Source organism: Macaca thibetana, chromosome 1 (genome assembly GCF_024542745.1).
Source record: "Macaca thibetana thibetana isolate TM-01 chromosome 1, ASM2454274v1, whole genome shotgun sequence".
NCBI classification, from domain to species: Eukaryota; Metazoa; Chordata; class Mammalia; order Primates; family Cercopithecidae; genus Macaca; species Macaca thibetana.
Genome location: NC_065578.1, coordinates 197482722 through 197507487, shown reverse-complemented (window position 1 = coordinate 197507487; position 24766 = coordinate 197482722). Strand labels below are relative to the sequence as shown.

Genomic DNA, 24766 nt, shown 5'->3' with positions numbered 1-24766 from the left:
GAAAACAAAATTTCTTTAAGGTTCTGAAATCAGGTAATTTAAGCAATGCTACATTCTCTATTATCCTTTGTCTAGTCTACTTCTTCTTTATTGAACATGCATTTATTCAGTCTCAAAATGAGGTACACACTTTAGAGATGTGGTCTAACCTGGCAAAGCTGAAACTAGCCCGTGAGTGTCCAGACTTCAGGACCAAAAAAATACAGCTACCTCAAACAAAAAGAATCTTCCCTGAGGTTAAACCACTCATAGTGCTTTGTGAAAATGGTAATACTCCAGAGCCAGGCATAGCTGACTGGTGTCAGTCAATAACCTTTAGCATGACATATTTACCTAAGGCTTTTCTAAGGAGAGCACTTGTAACCATACAGCCAAACAGGTAGGCGTAATCCTGAGGCTACTATCTTGAGAAAGCTAGTGTGGATAAGGAGGCTGGAAATGAAGTAGGGCAACCTGGAGATGGGGCTGTCTGAGGGGAAGAAGTCAGAAAGAGGGAGAACGGCATAAAAGAAAAGGTGAAACAGCAAAATCACTCCATGAGCTTTGGTGAGTGAATCAGTGATCATTTCCCATCGAAGGGAAGCAGACACCAAACACAGCCCTTCCAAACAAAGCATCCCTGCCACACTCCACCAGCAAAACACACCCTCGCCACAGCTCCCAGAGTAGTCACTTTGGAAATTAATTCTTTTCTATAGACTTCATATGCCAGATTTCTCTCCTCGGCAATCACGTAAGATCTAGGAAGGAACTTATTTTTTTAATAGAATTTGTTTTAATTATGAGGAAAGGGTGTCTGCCCTATATTAAGTCATGCTTCAATTAGTACAGCTATCATTTGGGTCATTACTTTAAGTATTTGAAATGTCTACTTAAATAAGGTCACTTTCAATTTGGTAAACACGCCTAAGTCATCATATTAATTCACAGCCAGTCACTCAAGGAATGCTGAGTAAGTAAACAATCAAGCATTAGCTAACTAGCCACAAATCCATTTGACTTTATTAATTTCTCTTGGCAAAGAAGCAAAAGAAGGAAACAAAACATCAGAAACGTTCTCACATCGTTCATTCACTACACATTTATTATACACCAGGTGCCAGGCACTCTGCTTAGGTTTCAATATGTTATTAATATTCACAACTCAGTATATATGAATGTTTTTAAAAAATGAAATCCAATTTTCCCATAAATAAAAGTTTCAACTCCTCAGATGTTTTATCTTATTTCTGTCTGATATGCCTTCCTCCACAGGGCGTGGGATACATCCCAACTCTTCAGCTTCCAGGTTTTCTATCCCTCGCTCAAAAAGACTCCCATCACCTGACAAGTAATTAATGAATATAAACTCACACTAGAAGTACTAGAGAGGTACTCACTATTTTAAAAGTCCTAGGAGAATACGAGTGGTAAAAAAATAGTTCTATTGTTGCACTCAGATTTTTTTTATACATACATTTGGGTTTTGTGTTAGGAGGAGTAGCTTATACTTGTTCAAAAACTTTTTAAAATACACACACACACACACACACATCTATATATACATTCATATATATATATATATATACAAAATGCAGACAGAGATGTATACATCCTAGGAATAAAGTCTGAAAAGAGTACCACTTTATCAGAGGAATTTCCTTTGCCTCATTTCAAAAGAAACAACCCCTTTTCCATCTTCTTCTGGCAACACTGAAAAACTGGCACCCATCCAAATCTATACCCAAGAAAAGACCCACGCTGAGAACTGACCTCAAGCAAGTCGCTCTGCTCATCCCTAAGAAAAGGAGTTGGCCTGGAGATGTCCTGTGCTCCCTCCATGGCCTGCAGATTAGGGGGTCCAGTGTCACCTAATCTTCCACTACAGCTCCATGGGGAGGGGGTACAGATACTATACACACCCACACACTGAACCCAGCCTGGTCCCCAACACACGCATGCTGCAGGCTCCTACCCATGAGGCCCCAACTCCCCCAGGGAGTTCCAGCTGGCTTACCAAGACACATAAAACACCCCCACACCACCCAGAAGGAGAGGTGAGGAATCTCTTTCCCTCAGCCAGGCAGTCTCCGGAGGCTGCTGACATCACAAAGGTGTCCACTGGCAACCTCATTGTCATGTGGCTCTCCCCTGGCTCCCCTTCACTTGCAAATGCAGGGAAAGGGTGAGACCTTTCAAAGCTGCCAAGTGGGCAAGCTTCCAGCAGCAGTCTGGGAGCGAGAGGCAGAGCCACCAAGCTGGGTGGCAGGGCATTGAGCCTCGCGTTTCAATTTCTGTTCAGTCCTCCTGTAATGGAAAATTGCTCTGCACAAAGCTAAAGTGTTACAGTTCTTTCCAGCGCCCCTCCCCCGCCCCACCCTCCACCGGCAGCCTTCGGATCAGAGGGACAGAGCCCGCAGGAAGGTGGAAGGAGGGTGGTTGTGGCTTCTTACTATGTCCCTTGCTTCAGGCCCTGGCCCCGGGTGGTTACTCTTTTCCTTTGGAATGGGGCTGGTATCAGGGTCAAAGTGTCCAAATAATTGTCTGTGTCAAGCCCAAGAAGTAAACTGCACAGCGAAGCAGTTAACCGAATACCCCCTTGACATACCCCTGAACACCCGGAGGCTGTTCGTGAACGAGAACAGAATCACTAGTTTGCCAGCAATGCATCTAGGACTCCTCAGTGACCTTGTTTATTTGGACTGTCAGAAAAACTGGATTCGAGAGGTGATGGATTATACCTTCATCGGGGTCTTCAAACTCATCTACCTTGACCTCAGCTCCAACAACCTAACCTCGATCTCCCCACTCACTTTCTCGGTCCTCAGCAACCTGGTGCACCTGAACATTGCCAACAACCCTCACCTGTTATCGCTTCACAAGTTCACCTTTGCCAACACCACCTCTTTGAGGTACCTGGACCTCAGAAATACCGGCTTGCAGACCCTGGACAGTGCTGCCTTACACCACCTCCCTGTTCTGGAGACCCTGTTTCTGAGTGGAAACCCCTGGAAGTGCAACTGCTCTTTCCTGGACTTCGCCATCTTCTTAATAGTGTCCCATATGGACCCCTCAGGTGAGGGCTTGATCGGGTGTGGGGAAGAGGATGTGATTGAAGTGGCTCCAGAAAAGGTGAACTCAAAAGATGGTCAGAATGGGAGAAAAAGTTGGGTGAAGCTGATTGAATACATTCTTATTACTCTGCAGGACCCACCCTTGGGTTGACTGGAGTAGCAATAAGAAAAAGTTCTGAAATAGGAATTCAAAGAGTTGAGTTCTGGTCCCAAACTAGCACTTACCAGTTGGCTACCCTTGAAAATATCACCATTTCTCTGAGCCTCAGTTTTCTAATCCATAAAGTGGGGATAATAATATTACCTAAGGTACAGAGTTGCATCAAATATATGATGTGTGTAGAAATGATAAAGTAATTGCAAAGTGACAAGGTAATATAGGGACACTGTATTCTGTTGGTAAACTGTTTTAATCTGTTTAATTCAGCAACTGAATTTTTCCAGGATCAAAAAGTAAATTCAGTCATTCATAAGCAGCAGAGAATTCAATAGGAGTATGATATATATAGAAGGGAAAGTTTAATATACAGATGGAAGGAGGGGCATGTGAGCTACCCAGACAGTGAGAGAGGGAGGGAAGAAGGAAGACAGGGCTTTTGATAGCTGCTTTGTTTTGAAGATGCTGGCCTCCTACGGAAGGAGAGAATGGCATGAATCAATGGAGAAAGGGTCCCAGTGCTCACTGTGTCAAGCAGAGAGATTCTAGTCTTACAGGTAGATGCTCAACCCTTACCTGGGAGATTTCCAAGCTCCTGGCCACCACTCTACCCGCTGTCCTCACCCAGCCTGCCATGGTGCCTGTGCTTCATTCCTTCTTTATCTTAGGGACTTTACTGTCTCATCCTTACCCTCCAATTCTTCTCTCCACCAATAATAGCACTTTTACCCAGGAAAGTCAGAGCTTCAGAAAAACGAGAAATAACCCCTCACAGAAAGTCTGGAGCCACTGATGTAATCCGACAAAATTGGACTCTGGGTAGAAAATCAAATCCTGTCAAAACCGTGTCTTTCTCCCTTCCCTGGGTGTTTGCCTTTGAAAATGTTTTCATAGATGCAGGTTCATAAAATTCCTGCTAAAGCTTCCACCATGAAGTGCTGCCCAGGTGGCAATAGGCTAGGAATAATCCTGGCCAGAATGACAGACTTCAAGGAGAACTGGGAGAGAGAGAACCAAGTGGTGACAGCAAGTGAAAACCGTGCCCTCCTGCCCTCCCAATGGGTGTGGCTCAGAAAGTCCTCCTGGCAGAATCTGGACTGGGATGAGGCAAGCAGGGCTTTTAGGAGGCAAAATTTAAGGAGGCACTGAGAGCGAGTGCCCTGAGAATGAGACATTGTGAGTCAGTGCCTCCTTAAATGTTGTGCCTTAGACACCTGACCCTACTGCCAGATACCTCATCTTGAGTTGTTAGAATAAATCAAAACAAACTAACTTTGTCAGACCCTCTTCCAACAGGACTAGAAGGCAGAAACAGTTATCTTGGGTAGGTGGCCTTGCCTTTCTATAACACCATCTCTAGGAGCCAGTGATAATGTTTTCTACTTTTCTCCAAAACTGTGATAGTGTCTAGAAAGCACTATAAAAGATGTTCAATATTAATCATCCTCATGCATGACCTGTGGTCCATAAAGGGATTCTCCCTGTCCATGTTCCTGTAAATCAGCCTATGGAAGGGTGTCATCTTCTCTTGCCCCTCCCCACCATACATGCACTTTTCCTTGAGTAGAGCCTATCAGGTTACAAGTGGGACCTCCCACCCCAGATGACAAGAGTGACATAGCTTGGCTTCCACCCCAGCACCTAAGCCTACCATTTCACCTCCCACTCCATCTCCCTTCATCAAATTTCTGCTTGCACACTTGTATCTTCTCAGAATTTTCAGGCTGACCACTTTGGACTCCTTTACTCTTCAGTTCAATCCACAGTTGAATGGGATTATAAAGTAGATCTTTTTCACTGCATATTTTCCAAGACATCACAAAGGAGTGTCTATCTTGTCAAGCTTATAAGCTCCTCATGAATGAAGAGTCTGTTTTGTGAGGTAGAGAAAACTTTCATCCCCCAGTTGTGGGACCCCACACATGCACCCACCACTGCTAATTTGCTCATCTCCCTCCATTTTTCCACACATGGTACCTCATTTTCTTTAGTGTGAGTGTCACGCCAACACTTAAACTTGTGCCCTCAGCCTGTGGAAGAGACTAGGATTGATATTTTTAACCCTATCCTTGGAAGAGAAAATAGACTGACCCGCCCAAAATCACACAGTTGATGAATGGCAAGAAAATAATTTGAACCCCTTGATTTCAAATGCAGGTCTTTTTCCACAAGACTATACTATCTCATAAATCCTCAAATTACATAACTATCATCCTGTAAGTGAGTTTAGTTATAAATATAAGTCATATTATAAACATATGGCTACAACATCTAAACTTCAGCTTTATTTTCTATCTGGCTGCCACTTGGAACTGACTCAAGATCATTTTCATTGGATAATAAGCACTAACCGTCATAAAGTCGTTGATATGCCTGTACTTCCCTTGCAAACCCAGGTTTCACCCCAGTCTACCCCAACTCCAAAAGGGTAAATCTAACCTTAGCATTTGCTCTCATTTGGGCCTTAATCAGTCTGGTTCTCCCTTCCCATACACACATGCAATCACAAATATGCACACAAACACACATGAAAACACAAATACATACACACACATATGCAAACACAAAGGTTTGTATATACCATGTATACATATGTTCATACCATATATACATACATACTTACATACCTGCACATATATACCATTTATACATACATACCTACTTACATACCCAGCAGCATATTACATACACATACATAAATGTACAGGTTCACACCCACATACATGAACAGATACATGCATACCCATAAAGTTGAACACCCATACAGTAAAATTCATTGGCTGCTTCTCTTGCCCTCTAGCCAAACTTCAATGTAAGGAAAGGTATTTAATTCTTTTGACTTTCATATGATGACTCATGGTCTCTGCTAGGTGGAAATATCTTTGCTATTGGCAAACATTCTTAGTGAAGTCTCAAACTTAAGCCCACCTATTTATACCACATTTGTTATCAAAATGGTGATCTTTGACATATTCTAGCATGGAGCCCATGTATCTCTCCGCATATATCCATGTTTCAGGAAATAGGAAGATTTCTATGAAATAAGCTGAGTAATCTGGTTGTTTATAGAACAGAATCTACTTCACAAACAGGCTCATTTTAGACCCAAGGAAATACTGAACCTTAGCCCTGGGAAATTTTCACTGTAGTATAATATTAAGGACAATATGAGAGTGCACATATATTCCTTGAAAAGCAATGCAGTGAAGTAAAGGACTTCCATGCTACAATTCAGTTCATCCATTCATCTATTTAAATACTTATTGAGTGCCTACTATGTGCCAAACAAGTGCTCATGAAGGTAACTAACCAAGAAACCTGAGGCTGCATATGGAGACTCACGTAACTCTGGGTCATCTGCGCCATATCTGTGCCATAGTTTAGTTGGGCATAACAGAACAAAACAGGGCACGACAAATGAGGCCAGCATGTGCCTACTAGGGTGACAGGCACTTGGGGCAGCCACTTGTCCTCCAGGTGATGAAGGACAGCCACCCTCAGGCAGCAGAGCCCAGTGTTAAGAGCTCAGGTTCTGGAATAAAATCAATGGGTTATAATCCTAGCCCTCATGCTGACTAGCTGCAGGATATAAGATAAGTTACTTAACTTCTCTGAACTTTAATCTCCTCATCTTGAAGACAAGGATAATAATAGAACCAACATTCCTAGGGCTGTCATAAAATGAAATGAGAACATTTATGAAGTGCCATTAGCATTTAAGCTTGACACACTACAAGCAATCAAAAAACAAATGGTTGGTAGATGAGGAAAGGTACAGAGAGAGCAGAATAGCAGAAAGCAGTCAAGTGTTCCCCTAGATAAGCAGTGGACTTCAGGAAGGCTCAGCATATGTGGTGTTAAAGGACAATGCACCCTGTCTAGAAACATGACTATAGAGATGCAGGCAGGAATATAGATAGGATGTGGGAAGGTGGGCAGCTGCTTCTAAGACTCTAACCCAAACAAAAATGGGGCAAAGAGAATCCTGGAGGGACAGGACAAGTCTATGTCACATTCTGAGTTGGGTATTATTAGGTAAGTTAAGAACATGGGTGTTCAGACCCTAGTCAACAAAAGCAAAAGCTCAAATCAAGGCTTTGTCTTAGCCTGGGCCATAAGACTTGGGGCTGGACCAGCAGCAGCAGGGTGCCTATTCCTGAGTCACCCGAATCTAGAACCAAAGCTCTACCTAAAGACAAGCTCCACTTCCAGAGGCAAGTGTGGATGTGTAGGCAACATTCTGGGGATGTTAGAAGTAGGCAACTTTCTCTAGCCTCAGGAGAAAGACGTCACCTACATGGTATAACTGAGTAATAAATACTTTTGCCCCAGTGTGTCCCTATCCACTTCCTACCACTAATCTGAAATTAGCCACTAGAGGTTCATCCTTTTGGGTCCCAAGTATGTGTCACGATCTTGAAGAACCTGCAAAAATACATGAACTCCTGGGAAGAATAACACAAGTGTCCTTAAGCCTTTATCAGCTCTCATATCAGCAGGAGTTAATTCTTGGGAATTTGATTAGCTAAGATTAATTCTGCAGTAGTGGAGAACCTTGAAGGAACAGAAGTGCAAGAAGGAAGTGCAGAGGTCTTAAAATAAAAGACATGAGGGCAATATCATATACTTCTGTGTCACATTTTTGCTAAGGACATCCCCTATAGAGGGGTTGTAGAGGAAGTCAAGTGTTTCATTCACTTTATTTTATCATAAGGCTGGACTGAACAAGAATATCAAAACTTTCTCAAGTTGGCAAGAGATTTGGCACTATAATCAAAGTTCTGAATCAAAAGAAACTCTCCAGTGGCATACTCACCAGATGTACTGAAAAGTATTCAGTTATCAAAGAGTTAATATAGTCACTTTTTAAACACAAAAGTTACAGCAGAAATGGAGGTGTGTTGTAATGTGTCCCTTGCCAGGGTGCTCTACTGAGCCCTGATCAATACAGACTGAAAACAGACCCACACGTTCCATTTCCTTTCTGGCCCAGGTTAGCAAGTGGGAGGACTAATTCCTGGCCAGAACTTTTATTTTCCAGTCATTAATGATACTTGAAGGTGAGAGTGGTCATTGAGTTCTTCCCAGGATATTTGATTTCCCTTAGGGAATAGGGTCGAATGGCTTTCAGGATGCTCTCGAAAATTCACTCAAACTCTAAGCTCTGAAACATACAAAACCTGGCCTCATACATCCCATTCCCCTCTACTGGCAAAGTCTGCTCTAATGCTATCCAACAGAAGTTTCTGCAACAGGGTAAATAGTCTACATATATGGTGCCCGATACAGTAGTCTCTAGCCGCATGTGGCCATTGAGCTCTTGAAATTTGACTAGAACAAATGAACTGAATTATTTTATTTTATTTTATTTCAATACATTTAAATAGCAACCTAAGGCTAGTGGCTACCATACTGGTCAGGGTAGCCTTTTAACATAGGATGTTTAAGCTACAACTTTAGAATCCAGAGTCACAGGTAAGTGGCTATGGAGAAAAGCCCAGCGCAGAGATATCCTGACATCCAAGTTCAATGTTTTTCCCTGATGCCACGATATTTCTTTGCTGTCAGGCACATCATGATCCATTTAACTCTGAAACATTTATTGTATATTCATTATGTCCCAACATTGCATTATAATGCTGGAGTGGCTGTTTCACAGAGAAAAAAGTCATAATTTTTGTCTTGAATAAGATAATCTAGGATATAAGAGACAGAAAATAGAATTAAAAGCCAGGAGGCCCTGTCCTAATCCCAGAAATGCCACTATGTGATATGGGGAAAGTCACTTTCCTTCTTCAAGAGTCACTTTTCTTGTCCTTAAAATAAAGGATTTGGGTTAGATATCCTCAAAGGCCTCTTATAGCTGGTAGCCTATGGACCTAAATAGAAAGATAAGTGCACAGGAGGTGAGAGGAGAACAGTGCTCAGCAGGCAGGGTTCCAGGGGAGCAAGTGCATAGTGGCAAGTGCTAAGGTGGAGGTGTTCCCAGTGATGAGGGCTACGTCACATAATTAGGAAGCTCAATTAAGAAGCAGATGCCTCTAACTCCTGCACTCTCCTACCTCCTATATTAAGCACCCCCAACTTCACTAAAACAATGCCTCCACCCCAAGGAACTCATTGCCCCAAACTTTCCTCCCAGGCCAGACCTGCTCAAACAGTGCTTCTCAAACTCTAACAAGCACAAGAATCCCAGGTCCTATGCCCTGAGGTTCTGATTCAGTCAACTCTTCATGCCAGTGGTCCTTAGGCCACTTTTCAGAAACCCTAGAACAGGGGCTTATGTTCTGGACCTTCCGTGGCTGTTCCAATTAGGAAATGAATCAATTTGCACTGAGATGCTAATGCCTAGTGTTTTGAAATATCCCCTCAGGGAACACTTGCAATTTGACAGGGAACAACCAGAAACAGTGAGAATTTAGAAAGTGACAGGCTACCAGGGGCCAGAGTGGGGCGGTTTGAGGACAGAGTCCCGTCTGTGTCAGCTCTGATAGCCTTAACCAGTCCTAAATGAGTCTGATGGTGGGGCCCATACATCAGAGGAGCTTGAGCAAGGGTGCTGCAGAGACAGTGGACAAAGCCACTCAGGGCCATCTGCAGGGAGCAGATGGATTGAGTCATGTGCTGCTTCAGGTCCAAGTCATTTTGAGGGCGTTTTGAGCAGAGAACATCTTAGTTTCATGATGAGGTTATATCATCCTGTATTCAAGACTGCTGTAATGGGATAATGGCCCCATTTCAACCTACCAAGTACAAAGTCATCCACAACTGTGCCCAAACTTAGATTTCCAGAATGAATTCAGGTCCTCACGTTATTCCACTATCAATGCTTACCCATGTCCTCCATCAGGGAAATTAAAATAAAGATCAAAGGAAAAAAAAAAAAAAAGAAAGAAAGAAAGACTGGGCAACCAGTAGTTCCAAGGCTTCCAAGGCTGTTGAAAGCCAGAAGAGCAGCCTCCCGAGGGCAAGGAGGGGTCTGAGAGGCGTGTAGCTGAGTCAGTGATCCCCAAGCCACCCAGAAAATCTGAGAAGGGATAGGAGCAGCAAGCATGGGACATTTAGGAACCCCTGGGTGATGCTGACACACTCCCTGACGCAGGCCAATTGGGATCCCTGAGAGTAGGTGATCGAAGGTCACTCCAAGCTCAGAAATGCCAGATCTCTACACCTGGTCCCTCAGGTCACCCAGCATCACTCAGGACTCTGGAAAACAGCCGTGCAAGTCTGGCCAAAGCAGTCAACCTCAGTTTCCTCATCTTAAAAGGTGAAGAGCTCCTCATCCTGGAGGTAATCCTGCAAAGGATGGATGTGGCTAGAGAAAAGGATGGGGGCCCAGCTAGGAAGGGCCTTGAATGGTTTTTTGGGGAACATGCAATATATCCTAAGAAGTCTTGGGAGGCAAGCGAGCTGGAGGTAGGGCTAGGAAGGAAGCTCCTGTAGGCGTTCAAGCCAGACAATATGGCAGCCTATTGCAACAGTGAGGAGAAAAGGTGTAGACATTTGAGAAGGAATCATTTAGAAGGCAGAAGCCTTCTAAATTTGGGACTGAACTAGCTCCTCTCATAGTTTCTTGTGCACCCTTTGTCACTTCCGGCACAATTCTAATTAATAAATGTGTATTCGTTTAACATTTGTCTTCCCTGATAGACTGGAAGCTCTATGAGAGCAGATCCGAATCTTCAGAAACAAGCACAGGCCTGACACAGAGAAAATGCTCAACTAGTGTTTCCTGAGTGAATGAATGAGATACAGAAAATATAGAAAAGGGAAAAATCAATGGTAGCTCCCACGACTTTGGCTTGGACAGTGTGGGGGCTTTGCTGACATAAACACACTTGGAGGAGGGCAGTGAGGAAGTCAGGGGAGAAGCCGAGTCCCGTCTTGACCTTATTGAGTGAGAAGTCCCTGTAAAACACTAGGCATTTGGATGTTCTGACCTGAAATTCAGAATAGAGAACAGGGCATAAAATATACATATATTTGGGGGTCATCAACTCACTAGTGATCATTGACACCTAACAGAAGATAAGATCAATCAGGAAAAAGAGTTTCAAATGAGGATAAGGGCCAAGTACAGAAGCTTTGGGGAATGCAACATACCAAAGGGTCAAGTAAGGAAAAGCAACCCATGTAGGACAGCAGGAGCCCCCAGACAAAGGAAATTAGAGCGGGATAAAGTCATGGAAGCCAAAGAGTTCCAAAAAGTGGGAGCAGGTCGGATAAGGACAGAAAACTGTCCATCAGATTTAGCACCGGAGATCCCTGATGTCTTAGGCAGTTCCACTGGCATGATAGGAGTGAACACCTATCCATGATGGGCTATGAACTGAACATCAAAGATAAGAAGGAGTAAACCATGTAAACTACTCTTCTAGAAAGCATGGCTGTGGACTGCAGGGAATAGGGTGCTAGTTGGAGAGAAAACAAATGAAGAAGGAGGATTTTTAGGAGAAAAGAGATCCAACCATGTGTTTATCTGCTGATGGAAAGAGTCGATGCAGAGAAAAAGGACAAAGATACAGGAGAGAGGGGAAGTCATTTGTGGGGTAAAGTCCCCAAGGGGACAGGAGTGGATGGATGGTCTTCAGAACCAAATGGAGGGGTAATCCTTGAAAGAGGAGTGGCACCTCCTCTGCCTTCTGGGACTGCAGAGAAGGAAGCAAGGGTAAACATAGATGGGGGTGAGTGTGATGATGGGGGACGAATACAATTGAGGGGCCCAATTGGTGCCTGTATTTCTCTTTCAGTGAGGTAAAAAACAAAGAATGACTATATATCTATAAAGTACACAGTTTCATGTAATGTTTTCTATGATGCTTCCATAATTCCATAACACCAATCCAATTAGGCGACTATAAAATATCCATTGTCCTTGAGATGTTCACATCCTAGTTGAGCAGGCAACACTAAGGTGGGCTCTGGATGCAGGTCACCTGGCTTTTCATCCTGCTTCTGTCACTTGCCAACTACTTGACTGCGGGCAACAGTCTCCATCCAACCCAAGTTCTCATCTGCAAAATGCAGATAAAATAGTGCCTATTACCTCAAGTTATGATAATTAAATGAAAAAACCCACATGAAGATTTTAGAACTGCACACAGTAAATGTTCAATTAATGCTAGCTGTCGTTGTTACAAATTCTTTGCCTGGTGGTGATTCTGATTGTCACATGAGATGTGGAGAAGGCGTAGAGCAGTGTGGGTTTGCAGAAACAAACAGGGTGAGCAGAGGCAAGGAGTTCAACTTAGGGGTGCTGGAGTTCTTGAGGGGAGTGTTAACGCTTCCAAGATGATGTCATTAAAAAACACCTAATCTGCTACATGGTCCATATGCAATGATAGTTGGTGGGGTTTTTTTGTTTTTTGTTTTTGTTTGTTTGTTTGTTTGTTTGTTTTTGAGGCACACTCTTGCTGCTCTGTCACCTAGGCTGGAGTGCAGTGGTGCAATCCCAGCTCACTGCAACCTCGACTTACCGGACTGGGGTGATCCTCAGCATCCCCAGGAGCTGGGACTATAAGCATGTGCCACCATGCTTAGCTAACGTTTTTATTTTTAGTAGAGATGGATTTTGCCATATTGGCCAGGCTGGTCTGACCTCAAGTGATCCGCCCACCTTGGCCTTCCAAAGTGCTGGGAGGCGTGAGCCACCGCACCTGGCCAATGATAGCTTTTTTGATCACATAGGTGAATTTGGCCTTCTCCTCAACCCAAATAAGAGAATAACTAAAAACCTGATGCATCCAATTAAAACATAGTTAAGACTGGAATTAAAGTCATGTTAGACAAACCCTTGTAATTTTCAACGCATTTTCTTCTAACAGTCAAGATGTTTTGGTCACAGCATTTGGCTGAGGTGAGGCACAGGCATTGTTATCCCTATTTGACATTTACAAAGGGGTGAGGAGCCCAGACTGAGATCTGAGTGCATGCATTCACTGACAGTTACTGAGCACCAATCAGACGCCAGCGCCTTGGCCAGGCACGGGGCATACTGGTGTGAACAGAAACAAACATGCTCTCATGAAGCTTACATTCTAGTGGGAGAGGAAGACAATAAATAAACTGACATATGACATAATGTCAAATAACAACAAGTGCCATGGAGGAAAATAAGAGAGGGGAAAGGAAGTGTGTGCCTGAGATTGAGGACAAGGTGGATACTTCAGGCTCAGGGGGCCCGCAAAGGTGATTTTGAGCAGAGAACTGAAATAAAGTGAGAGAGAAGCCATGGAAATATTACATGGGGAGGAAGAAGCTCTTTCTAGACCAAGGGGAGAACGAACACAAAGGCGTTGGGCTGGAATGAGTTTGACATATTAGAAAGGGAATGTGGCTGGAGCAGAGTGAAGGAAAAGGAGAAAGGGAAGAATGAGATAGAAAATTACTAAGGCCAAGTCACATAGGGTAGATAGGACATGGAGAGGCTTTTGATTTTATTCTAAGTGTGATGGTAAGTCATGGAAGGATTTTGAGCAGGGAAGTGACATGATCTGTAATTACAAATTGCTCCCACTGCTGTCTCCAGACAGAGATTGTAGGAAAAAGCAAGGACACACATTCAGAGGCCAACACAGTTCAGGCAAAAGAGGACACTGGCTGGGACGAGGGCAATGGTCCAGGTAATGAGAAGAGGTAAGAATCGGGACACATTTTGAAGGTAGGACTAGCAGGGTTTCCTTATGATCCGAACGTGGAATGTGAAAGAGGAAGCAAACAGTTTCTGCCTGGTGTTTCTGCCTGGTGGACTGGTGAATGATGGTGCCCTTCGGCTCCTGGGGTTTCATAATGGTTTGTTATCCATGAGGACAACTGTCTGCCCTCTGGATTTTTCTGAGCAGATGGGTAGTTCTTAAGCAGGCTCAGTTTTAGGCCAAACTGAGAAGAAACTAGAAGAAAAAAAATTTAATTTTTAACTTCCAAGAAGAACCTGATCCCAGCCCCCAGCCCCATCATGTAGCTTGTTCCCCTCACCCCACCAAAAGGTGGTAGCACGGGGCTACCCCTGAGTAGGGATTAAGTCATTTGCTTCTTTTTCAGAAAACATTACACTTTGAGTGTTATTTTATTGGTGAAACGAAAGGTTTCATCTCCCACTGACAGAGTTCTGGGTACTGACAAGCCCATGAGACGCAATTATGAGAAAAAGAAAGCTTCTTGCCTCTGAATCATGCCCACATGCAACCAGTTATACACAAGACCAGTTCTGTAACCTAAAACACCTATAAAGCACAGGCATCATCAGGTTGAACTTGCTGAACGTCAAGGTCTCGTCTACATGTTCCATGAGTCTATGAATCACTTTTAACCTTTAAAAATCTATAGACTGTATACACAAGGGGGGGAAATTGTGAATACCCGATAAGAATTGTACTTTGTGCAAGCCCATATAACACAAATCCTTAAGGTTTTAAGGTGCCTAGGATGGATTAGACCAGGAGTCAGCACATGCTTTCCAGAAAGGGTCAACAGTAAATATTCTAGGCTTTGTGGGTGTTCATTGCACCTACTCAACATTGCCATTAACGTGAAGGCAGCATTAGAAAATATGTAAAAGGATGGGAAAACTGTGCTCCAATAAAACTTTGTTTACAAAACAGCAGGCTGGATTTGGCCCACAGGTTGTAGTTTGCTGACCCCTGGCTTATGCCATCATTAGATGACAGCTGGGCAATGAGTAAGTGGAGCTCCACAAAGGCAAAGGTAGAAGCCAGTGCCAGGGCTTGAAATTCTCATAGGTTTGTGCATGAGGATCTGAGAAGGGGGCCTTGCTGGCCAGTTGGCTTTGGTGTTCCTGAGCAGCCATATTGCCCAACCTAGGTTTCTTTCTAGGGAATCATCTCCTCTGGGCACCCGTAGTACAACAGAATATATAATAGTGATCTCTTCAAATTCTATTTGGGGAACCAGTCCTAAACAACAGGACAAAGACCTCAGACTTTTAAAAGTACTATAGAAGATCAGACCAATAATCCACGCTTGCATTCGACATACCTTTATTGAGCACCTACTGCGTGCCAGAGACTAAGGATGCAAGGGTTCAGAAAAGGGGTCTCTGCTCTCAAACAGTTCTCAAAAAGTAATTTGGAAATGATAATAATTACCTTTTGATATCATGTCTGCAGCAGTTTGTCTTCATACTCTTACCGTTGTTTCCTTCTCTTTGGTCTCACAGGACAGAGGAGGTGCCCTTCCCAATTCAAGGCTTATACCTCCATTTGGTCCTAAAGAGCATCCATTCCTGCCTCCTTGGAGCTTCACTTAGCGCACTGAACCTTCCCCATACTCTCACAGGGATTGCTACTCACCCAGTGTAGAGTGTCTGAGGCAGTTCAAGGTCAGCTGACCCACGTATGGTATTCTACCACTCAGGTTCCCTTTCCTCCACCGGAGCATTATGTCAGGGACAGCGAGCCCAAGGGGTTTGAATAGCAATCAATTCATTCAACAAATACACCCTGAGTTCTAGCATCCTGATAAACATCAGTGAACAAAACAGACAAAAAATCCTTATCCTCATAGTATCTGTAATCTAATGAGTGGAGCCAGACAAATGAATAGGTGGCAAATCAATTTCCTTGATAAAAACATAATTTACCTTGCAAAAAAAATAGAAGGCAAAGCACTGTACATCTAGTGATATTTGGGTGGACTGGGGCCTAAAAGAAAACATGGGGGAATTAGGCTTTTTTCTAGGTCCAGGGTAGAAGTTGACAAAGTGCTTGACAAGGTGCTTAAGCTGATAGAAACATAATTTACTCACTGAGAGGTAACTGCAGTACCTTCAGATTCCACCCTCTTGCTTTCCGTTGCCACCGCCTAGATGCTCACCCCTCCAGTCAGCCCAGAAGGTTCCTGAGCAAGCTGCCACAGGGGGTTAGAGCAAACTGCCCATGGCCTGGCTTCTTTGGGGGCACCAAGTCACTGGGAACCTGCAGCAGAGCCCTGGGCAGAACTGGGGTCCCTCCGGAAGACAGAGAAAAGAAGCAGTTCCTCTTATAACCGGAGGGTTCAAGACTATTTTCTGAAAGGGAGGTCTCCTGGGCTGCTACACTAATAGGTGTGGTTCCAGGCCCCAGCCACTGTAGTTGTTCCATGCATCTGATTCTGACAAAGAGGTTTACCGCCTTTGAGCAAGATACTGTGTACAGAAATAAACCAGGTGGTGGTTTATATTTCCTTAGGAACTATTTGAAATAAGAAGTTCAATATTAACGACATCTGTAGTTAATGCCCTGGGCCACTGGAGTGAGGCTGAGTAAAGTGGTGTCATAAAGCTGGGTCACCTGTCTATAAAATGAATGGAACCTCCTGAAGTTGTGCAGTGCACAGCATGTACAACAGTACTTGCTGACGCCCTGTGTGAGAGGCAAGGAAATCAAGAAAGCCAGAGAAGGAAGAATTGATGTATAGTTTATTTATTCCATAGCATGGGAATAGTTAAAACTGCCCTGTGGGGTGATCAAGAGTAGAGCTTAGAGTTTAATTTTGTAAAGCATCTCATATAGTGCCTAGCACATGTCAGGCACTCCAGGATCAGTAGATGGGTATAAAACCTCTAAAGTCATCATACTAGAATAGGAAAAGAAGGTATGGTTCATAAGCTAAAGAAAAGGAAGTTAAATGATTAAAAAAAAAAGGAGGCAACAAAGGGTTAGAAAAAGGACATGAAATAAGGAGACAAATGAAAAAAATAGATACTAGATATAAATCCAAATATATCAGTAATTACATTAAATGTCAGTGGGCTTATTAAAATACAAAGTTTGCTAGCTTGGATGAAAAACAAAACCCAGCTACATACTGCTTACAAAAATATACCTTAAATATAAGAACGTAGAACATAGAAAGATTAAAAGTAAAAGGACGGAAGAAGATACACAATGTAAACACTAACCAAAAGAATTTCAGTGCAGCCATAGTAATGTTAAACAAAGTAAACTTTAAGGCAAGAAGCATTACTAGAGATAATGAGAGACATTGGTCAATGTTAGAAGGGTAATTCTACCAGGAAGACATAACAATTACAACTTTGTATGCACCTAATAACACAGCTTTAAAATTTGTAAAGGGAAGGCCAGGTGTGGTAGCTCACACCTGTAATCCCAGCACTTTGGGAGGCCGAGGCAGGTGGATCCACCTAAGGTCAGGAGTTCGAGACCAGCCTGGCCAACATAGGGGAACCCCATCTCTACTAAAAATACAAATATTAGCTGGGCGTGGTGGCACGTGCCTGTAACCTCAGCTACTTAGGAGGCTGAGGCAGGAGAATCACTTGAACCTAGGAGGCAGAGGTTGCAGTGAGCCAAGATCGCACCACTATACTCCAGCCTGGGCAACAAGAGTGAAACTCTGTCTCAGAAAAAAAAAAAAAAAAAATTGTGAAGCAAAACTTGAAAGAACTATATGGAGTGGACCAGTGCACAGTTAAAACTAGTAATTTTACATAGTTACAGGGACTAGTAGACAATAGTCTAATTGTAACTAAGAGACAATAGATGTTTATAAATAAAAAGTCAATAAGGGTATAGAAGATCAGTACACCACCACAACCTAACTGACATGCATAGAACAATGTACTCAACAAAGAATACAATAAGTCCTCACTTAATATCCATAGGTTCTTGGAAACTGCCACTTCAAGCAAAATGACATATAACAAAACCAATTCTACCATAGGCTAATTGATATAAGCAAGAGTTAAGTTTCTAAAGCTTATTTCTAGTCACAAAACCATCACCAAACTTCTAAATAAAGATCAAAACATACTTCTGATATTTAGCATTGAACTATGAAACATACATACATTTAAGAAAGGTTCATACACACAAGTAAGATAATATTTGCCTCATTATTTCAGTTCAGGGCTGTGAGTGGCTGGAGCCTATCTTGGCAGCTCAGGTGTAAGGTGGGAAGCAGCCCTGGCCAGGATGCCATTCCACTGGGGGCCACACATACACACACTCACACATACTCAGACTGGCCCAATCTAGACACGCCAGTTCCCTAATATGCACGTCTTTGAGATGTGGGAAGAAACCAGGGCACCTGGAGGAAACCTGTCCAGACATGGGGAGCGTGCACACACTGCATACAAACAGTGGCCCTGGCTGGGAATATTTTTTTTCTCATTAATATTGTAACAAAATGACAGAGAATGAAACAACGTTATTAGAGGTTCTACTGTGTAATATTTTTGTAGCACATGGAAAATGTACTAAAATTGACCTTACATTCAGCCGTATAGCAAATTCTCAAGAAATTTCAAAGGATCAAAATTACACAGTGTTTTTATAGAATTAAACCAGAACAGTGGGATTAACCTAGAATCTCATAATTTAAAAAAATAACAGAACATCCCTCAATTTTACAAATTACACAATTCGGTCAATGAATGATAGCTCTTATTAACCAGAACAATAATGATCAGACATGGTTTATACCTTTAAGAGCTAAAAGTCTACCTAGTAGGGGAGAAAGGATGCACATCGTAAATAACCATCATGCAAGATAGAATGTGATAGGTACTTAAGAATGACACACGGAAATGCTAGGGATGAGTTCACAAGTGGGAACAATCACATGTCCTCCAAGCTCTGAGGACGGGGTGGTTGAGGAAGGTCTCCTTGGAATAGACGCATTTAAGTTAGATCTTAAAAGATGGGAAGAATATGATCCTGCAAAACTAGGAGTATGTGGCATTTGATACAAAAGGAGCAGTGTAACAAAGTAACTACAGATGAGGGTAAGGGTGAGGTGTAATCAAGGCATAGTATGTAGTTTAATTTGATTGGAGCAAAGGTTACCAGCAGTGCTGAGAAGCAAGGAGAGAAGGGGAGAAGGGGTAGATGTTGAGGGGCTCTGAATGCCAGGCCAAATGGTCTGGGTGTTATTCCGAGGTTCACAGGAGGTCACAGGAGGGTTTTGAGCCAGAGTGTGACCGGGAAGAGCTGTACTTGGGGAAGGCAATTTGGCAGAAGTGTGTGAAATGGCCCTGAGCTGGGAAAGGGAAACAATGGAGATAGGGAGCCGGGGAGGGGAGAGCCCAAATCTTGGCAGTCACTGCGACTGGGAAGAGGGGGAGATAATTCAACGGGAGAGAAACCCAGGCCTCCCTCCCAACAAAGCCACCCACATCCCTCACTTAGCAGCCTAACAATGCATTAAAATCACTGCCTAATTGCTCCTTTCAAAGTTAATGCTCCAAAATGGGGAAACGTGTGTGATGTTTAGTCTCATCTCTGCCGCCCAAGCTGCAATTTGAAAGCCCAATCTTTTTAAAAATAGAATGAGATAAACCCCCCTAGACACATCCCAGACCCTCCGAATCCCATGTTTTCCTTCTCAAATACAACTTTCTTTGAAGATTCATGTGTCTCCCACAGTTTGGGCAGGTGACCTGAGCTCTCTCTCTATAGAATTCTTGGAGAGCTTCCAGGCGCCTCCCCAGCTCACAGGAGCTCCATGCTCAGGCCTCCTGGGCAAAGCCACAGAGGTCCTCAAGCCAGGCAGACTAGAAAGAAGTACAGAGGCATAATTGTATTCCTGCGACTTCAGCCCTCAACTCCTTTCCCTCTACTTGAGAGCTCTCTGGTGGGGCAGGTTTGCCCTGAGGGCCACCATCCCATACTCAGTCTAGAGAGAGGCTTCTTCCTCTGCCTTCCTCTGTAATCATTACAAACAGTGGATATGACACAGTTCCTGCACTGGCTTCCCCTCTTGTGTCTACAACTTTTTCTGAGCTTGAGTCCTAAACAGCATTACACACTTCAGGCCATCTTCCTGAACAAAACAAAATGACTTTGCTGTAGGTGCATTGATACAGAAGCAAGAGGCAGGTAATGGTGTCCAGGTGAAGAGGACAGCTCTTTCCAGCCACCCATAATCCCAAATGCCTTCTCCCCAGCCAACTTACTTCTGTACTTTTTCTTTGAATGTTGCTTCCAGCCCCCATTAGGATTTCCCTAACTGAACCTGATTTTCCTAACATCCTGGGTCACCAAGGTTAGTGATGTTTTCACTAGTCAGGCAGTTCCTGCCCTGAAGTTTAGAGGAAACTCCTCTCCACAATAGCTCCTGTTTGCAAATCCCACTTATGCAAAACAAGCTCACACTGTCTTTCTGTCTTCTGTCTTCTGTCTAGATTCTGCAGTTATCTACAACCTTCAAGTTATGGGGTCTCCTGAGTCTCAGTTTCCTTATTTGTAAGACAAGGAAAATAATATTATGTGCATCAAGGTTATTATTAGAATTAAATGAGATATTTGTAATTCACTTAGTGCATAGTAAGCACTTAGCAAATACTGGCTGCTATTATAATATTGATTGTGGTTGTCTCAAGCTCTGGCCTCAGCGCTGAGCTGGAGCTCAATGATCTAGTGTGTGCTGGATACATTCACCTGAGCGTCTCACACAAGCACTCAGCCTCAGCATGGCAGAGTATATGGAGTTAGAAAAACGCAGGGGCAGTGATAGGGCTCCAAGGATTCCGTGCTCGAGGCACAATCACCTGTGCCTTCTTACCTGTGTCAATACGTTCTCTCAACTACCCTGAGAAGTGTCATTCTTTGCCTGGTAAGATGAGGAAATGGAATTCAGAGAAAGAATCCAGTATCCTGCTGAAGTTTACAAAATTAGCAAGTAACAGAGTCTGGATTAGAAGCCTGGCCTGTCTAGCTCCAGAGCCCACTTTTCTTTCTGTTATATAGTGAAGGCCATGGAGTTACATATGGGGAGGTGTTCAGAGAAGTAGCCAGGAAGCTGAGTCAGCCGCTAAGAATGACTGAAGACTCATGTCGATGACATAATCAGCCAGTGATGGCCAACATCACCTCTGAGAAGCAGAACTGCTTTCCCTATTGACAACCTGTTTACCCTGGGCTCCCCTGACTTGTTCAGGGGCGGGGGGGTGGGGAAGTGGTGAGCGGGTAGAACACACAGTAAACATTTCAGGAGAATCTCGTCCGTTCCTAGAGTTGAGTGGCTTGCAATGCTCTTGGCGGGTGCTGGTGGTCCCAGGTTGGACTCAGCTACTGCTAAAGAGAAAGGGACAAGGTGAAGGGAAAGTTGGGATGGACACAAGGGAGGGGCAAGAGGGAGGTGACTGGTAAAGAACAGAGAGATATCAACACTTCATGGCAATCTTGCCTAACCTTTCAACCTCCCCACCCCTGTTGTGGCCTCTCCTTCCTTGAGCATCCTTAAGAAGCATTTTCATGGCCTGAATGCAGCAAAGCCTGGGGACAAGGAACAGTCCAGGCCCAGTACTTCTCAAACTCCAATGTGCAACAGATACCCTGAAGGTCTTGTTGAGATGCAGATTCGGATTCAGGAGGTCACAGGTGGGCCCTGAGAGTCTGCATTTCTAACAAGGTCCAGGTGATGTCGATGCTGCTGGCCCACAGACCACACTTGGAGCAGTGAGGGTCCAGATGGCCCCTCCAGATCTCCTTTGGCCTTAGGACCGTGGGAGTCACGCTGTTTCAGCACCCTGCCTGCTGTGTTTTTCTTCTTAGATGATCTAAATGCCACATGTGTGGAGCCCACAGAGCTGACAGGGTGGCCCATCACCCGGGTGGGGAACCCACTCCGGTACATGTGCATCACGCACCTGGACCACAAGGACTACTTCTTCCTGCTGCTCATCGGCTTCGGCATCTTCGCCGCAGGAACTGTGGCTGCCTGGCTCACAGGTGTATGTGCTGTGCTCTACCAGAACACCCGCCGCAAGTCAAGCGAAGAGGACGAGGACGAGGCCGGGACTAGGGTGGAAGTCAGCAGGAGGATTTTTCCAACCCGGATGAGCTCGGTCCAGGAGTTCCCTCAGCTTATTTAGTTGCCAGAGACCACTATCCTATGTGCCTCCCCCAGGCTCCCTGCTTTCTCTCTTGCCCTCCCCATCCCACCACCTTGGAGCTGTCATAGAGATTGAAACCTACTAGTAAAATAAATAAAATCTCTGCTAGCCATTTCACAGGTTGGTCCCTTCCCACTTCACCAGCCCGAGGATGACTCCTTGAGCCCAGCAGGATGGGGTAGAACAAAATCTAGAAACATTGTTGGATGCATCTAAATACCAAGAAAGCCTACCCCAAAAGTAAGCCAACTCGTGTTTAATAAGTACCTACTATGTCCCCAAACTAAGTGCTGGAGGGATGGATACAAGGAATACAAGATTTAAGATCTCTCTTAAAGAGCAAACAATTTAAGTGGAAGTGAAGATTAATGTTAATCAAATGGAGAAACATATAAGACAATGATAAGAACTAACATTAATGGAATGTGTCCATGGGCCATCTTCACACTCCATCTCGTAGTTATCACAGCAATCCTATAATATTGATATTATTTTACTGTGAAAATTTGAGACCTGAACAAGTTAAACAACTGACTGAGGTCACACAGCTGGTAAGTAGCACAGCTTCCCAAAGTCCATGTTCTTTCCTTTACATGAAATATAAATATTTAGCAGCATAACCAAGGGTTCATCATATAAGCCTGGCCACATAGAGGTGGCCACCACCCAGTGGGTCCATCCCAAGTGCCCAGCCTTGTGCCCAGCTTTATACACATTTCCCCCTGGACTAACATGCCTGACAACAAGGTCAGATGGTCATTGTTACCGTTATTTTCCTGAGGTATGGAGAGATGAAGTCACCAGCTCAAGATCACATAGATGGTAAGAGCAGAGCAACTGATGGACCCATGCCAAAGTCCATGCCCTGTGCACTATGAGCTACTGTTTGTCACGAAGTACTGAACAGAATAGCCAAGTGTACACAAGCATGTCCTGCACTCAGGCCTGGGAAAGGGAGTGAAGAGAGGGTCAGCTCAACCCAGGTCCGAAAACCCATTCCAGGTTTTCCTTTTTGCTCTACTCAGATCAAATTACACTCAAGTTCAAGACTCAGATCAAACCCCCACCCATGAAACTAGCTGTCTGTGAACTCCCAACCAGATCTGTTTTTACATCTGCACTTCCACTGTGAATTGCATGTGACTCTAATCACCACTTGCCCTCCAGTTTATTTGGTGCAATGCTTAAGAGCATGGGTCCAGACTCAGGAGCTGGATCTCTATCCCCAGTTCTGCACTTAGCACTGTGTGAACTTGGGCTTCCTAGTTATAATGCCCTTGAGAGCAGAGACCACTTGCCTTCAGTATTCTCTATGGACACAGCATATAGGGTGATAACTTACACAAAATAAATGTTTATTACGCATTCTATTTAAATCCCAACCCACCAATCATTCCTACTTTGTTATCCTGAACTAAGAGTGACCATGGGCAAGTTACTTAACTTTTGTGTGCCTCAGTTTCTTCATCTATAAGTGGCAATCACTACAGTACTTATATAGGGATATTGTGAGAATACAATGAATATCAATTATAATAAGAACTTATTTTAATACACTTTTTATGATGGAATAACTTTGGACTAAGCTACAGAGGTAGCACAGAGTTCCCATATACCTCTCACCCAGTTCCCGCTAACGTTATCTCACATTATGATACATTATCAAAGTGATACATTTATCAAAGCTGAAAAACTTATACTGGAACACTACTATTAACTAAACTCCAGACTTTATTGGTATTTCACTAGTTTTTTGTTGTTGTTGTTGTTTTTCACAATGCCCTTTCTCTGTTCCAAGACCCAATCTAGGATACCCTATTTGCAATTAGGGTATTCTTAATGTAATAACACGTCTAACATTTATTGGGCACTTCTATATGTTAAGCATTGTTCTAAGTGCATATACATACACATAAACACATACACATACACACACAAACACGCGCATCTCAACTAATTGAATCATCACAACAATCCCATGCAGTAGGCATTATTCCCATCAGATCCTGAAACTGAGGCTTAAGAGGATAAGTAACTTGCTAAATATCACACATCTAGTACAACCAGAAGTGAAACCAGCTCTGTCTGACTATAGACTGTTTCCTCCAAATCACTAATCAATATTGTCTCTCAGGAATTTAAACTACTAAGAAAGTCTTAGCAAAAGAAATCTGAATTGCAGCTTTTCATGATAGCTTCTCCCCCAAGATTTTGCCTGGATCTTCCAGCAATAACTCATTCCACAAAAATGATCTGAGCACCTACTCTGACGAGGCCTGAGAAGATCACAGTGAATGGGGCAAAGTCGTGAAGCTCAGGGAGCTTCCAGTTCACTTTGGTGGAGAAACAAGAAAACAGGCCATTTCAAGGCAGAGTGGTAAGTGAAGGGCCGGCACAGTATTCTAAGGACCCAGAGGAAGGGCGCCTCAACCAGGAGGCAGTAGCGTGTCCTGGAGGGCTTCTCAGAGCAAGAGGCATCTATGCTGAGGCTTGAAAGTTGAGTTGAGATTCACTGGGCAAAGTAGTAAAGTGGACGTGGGTGACAAAAAGACATCCTAAGCAAAAAGAACTGCATATACAAAGGCCTGGAAGTGAGGAAGAGCCTGGCATGCCATTATAACTGGAATATAGAATATAAGGGAAGGAAGAACAGAGAAATAATGTTAGAGTGAGAAGCAAGATCAGATCCTGAAGGGCCTT

The 24766-nt window shown here is 43.6% G+C and overlaps 2 protein-coding genes and 1 long non-coding RNA gene across 13 annotated transcripts in view; 2 read left to right on the top strand and 1 right to left on the bottom strand.

The window, feature by feature from the left end:
* The window catches only part of LOC126941999 (uncharacterized), a 68797-nt gene extending 66719 nt beyond the window's left edge, over positions 1–2078 (bottom strand). For 3 of the 5 annotated variants that reach the window (XR_007721480.1, XR_007721475.1, XR_007721476.1), the window contains exon 1: positions 1997–2078. This is a non-coding gene — a long non-coding RNA (uncharacterized LOC126941999). Of the gene's footprint in view, positions 1–1752; positions 1959–1996 lie in introns of those variants that run through there. The other 2 variants (XR_007721478.1, XR_007721477.1) reach the window with 2 other exon arrangements.
* MGST3 (microsomal glutathione S-transferase 3) overlaps positions 1–24766 on the top strand; it is a 1219025-nt gene that overhangs the window by 1098136 nt on the left and 96123 nt on the right. The gene's annotated exons all lie outside the window — the stretch shown is intronic.
* Positions 2087–22178, top strand: LRRC52 (leucine rich repeat containing 52). The gene is made up of 2 exons (XM_050768692.1): positions 2087–3055; positions 21726–22178. Exons 1-2 carry the CDS (start codon positions 2434–2436, stop codon positions 22043–22045), a joined length of 942 nt encoding a protein of 313 aa, XP_050624649.1. The 5' UTR covers positions 2087–2433; the 3' UTR covers positions 22046–22178.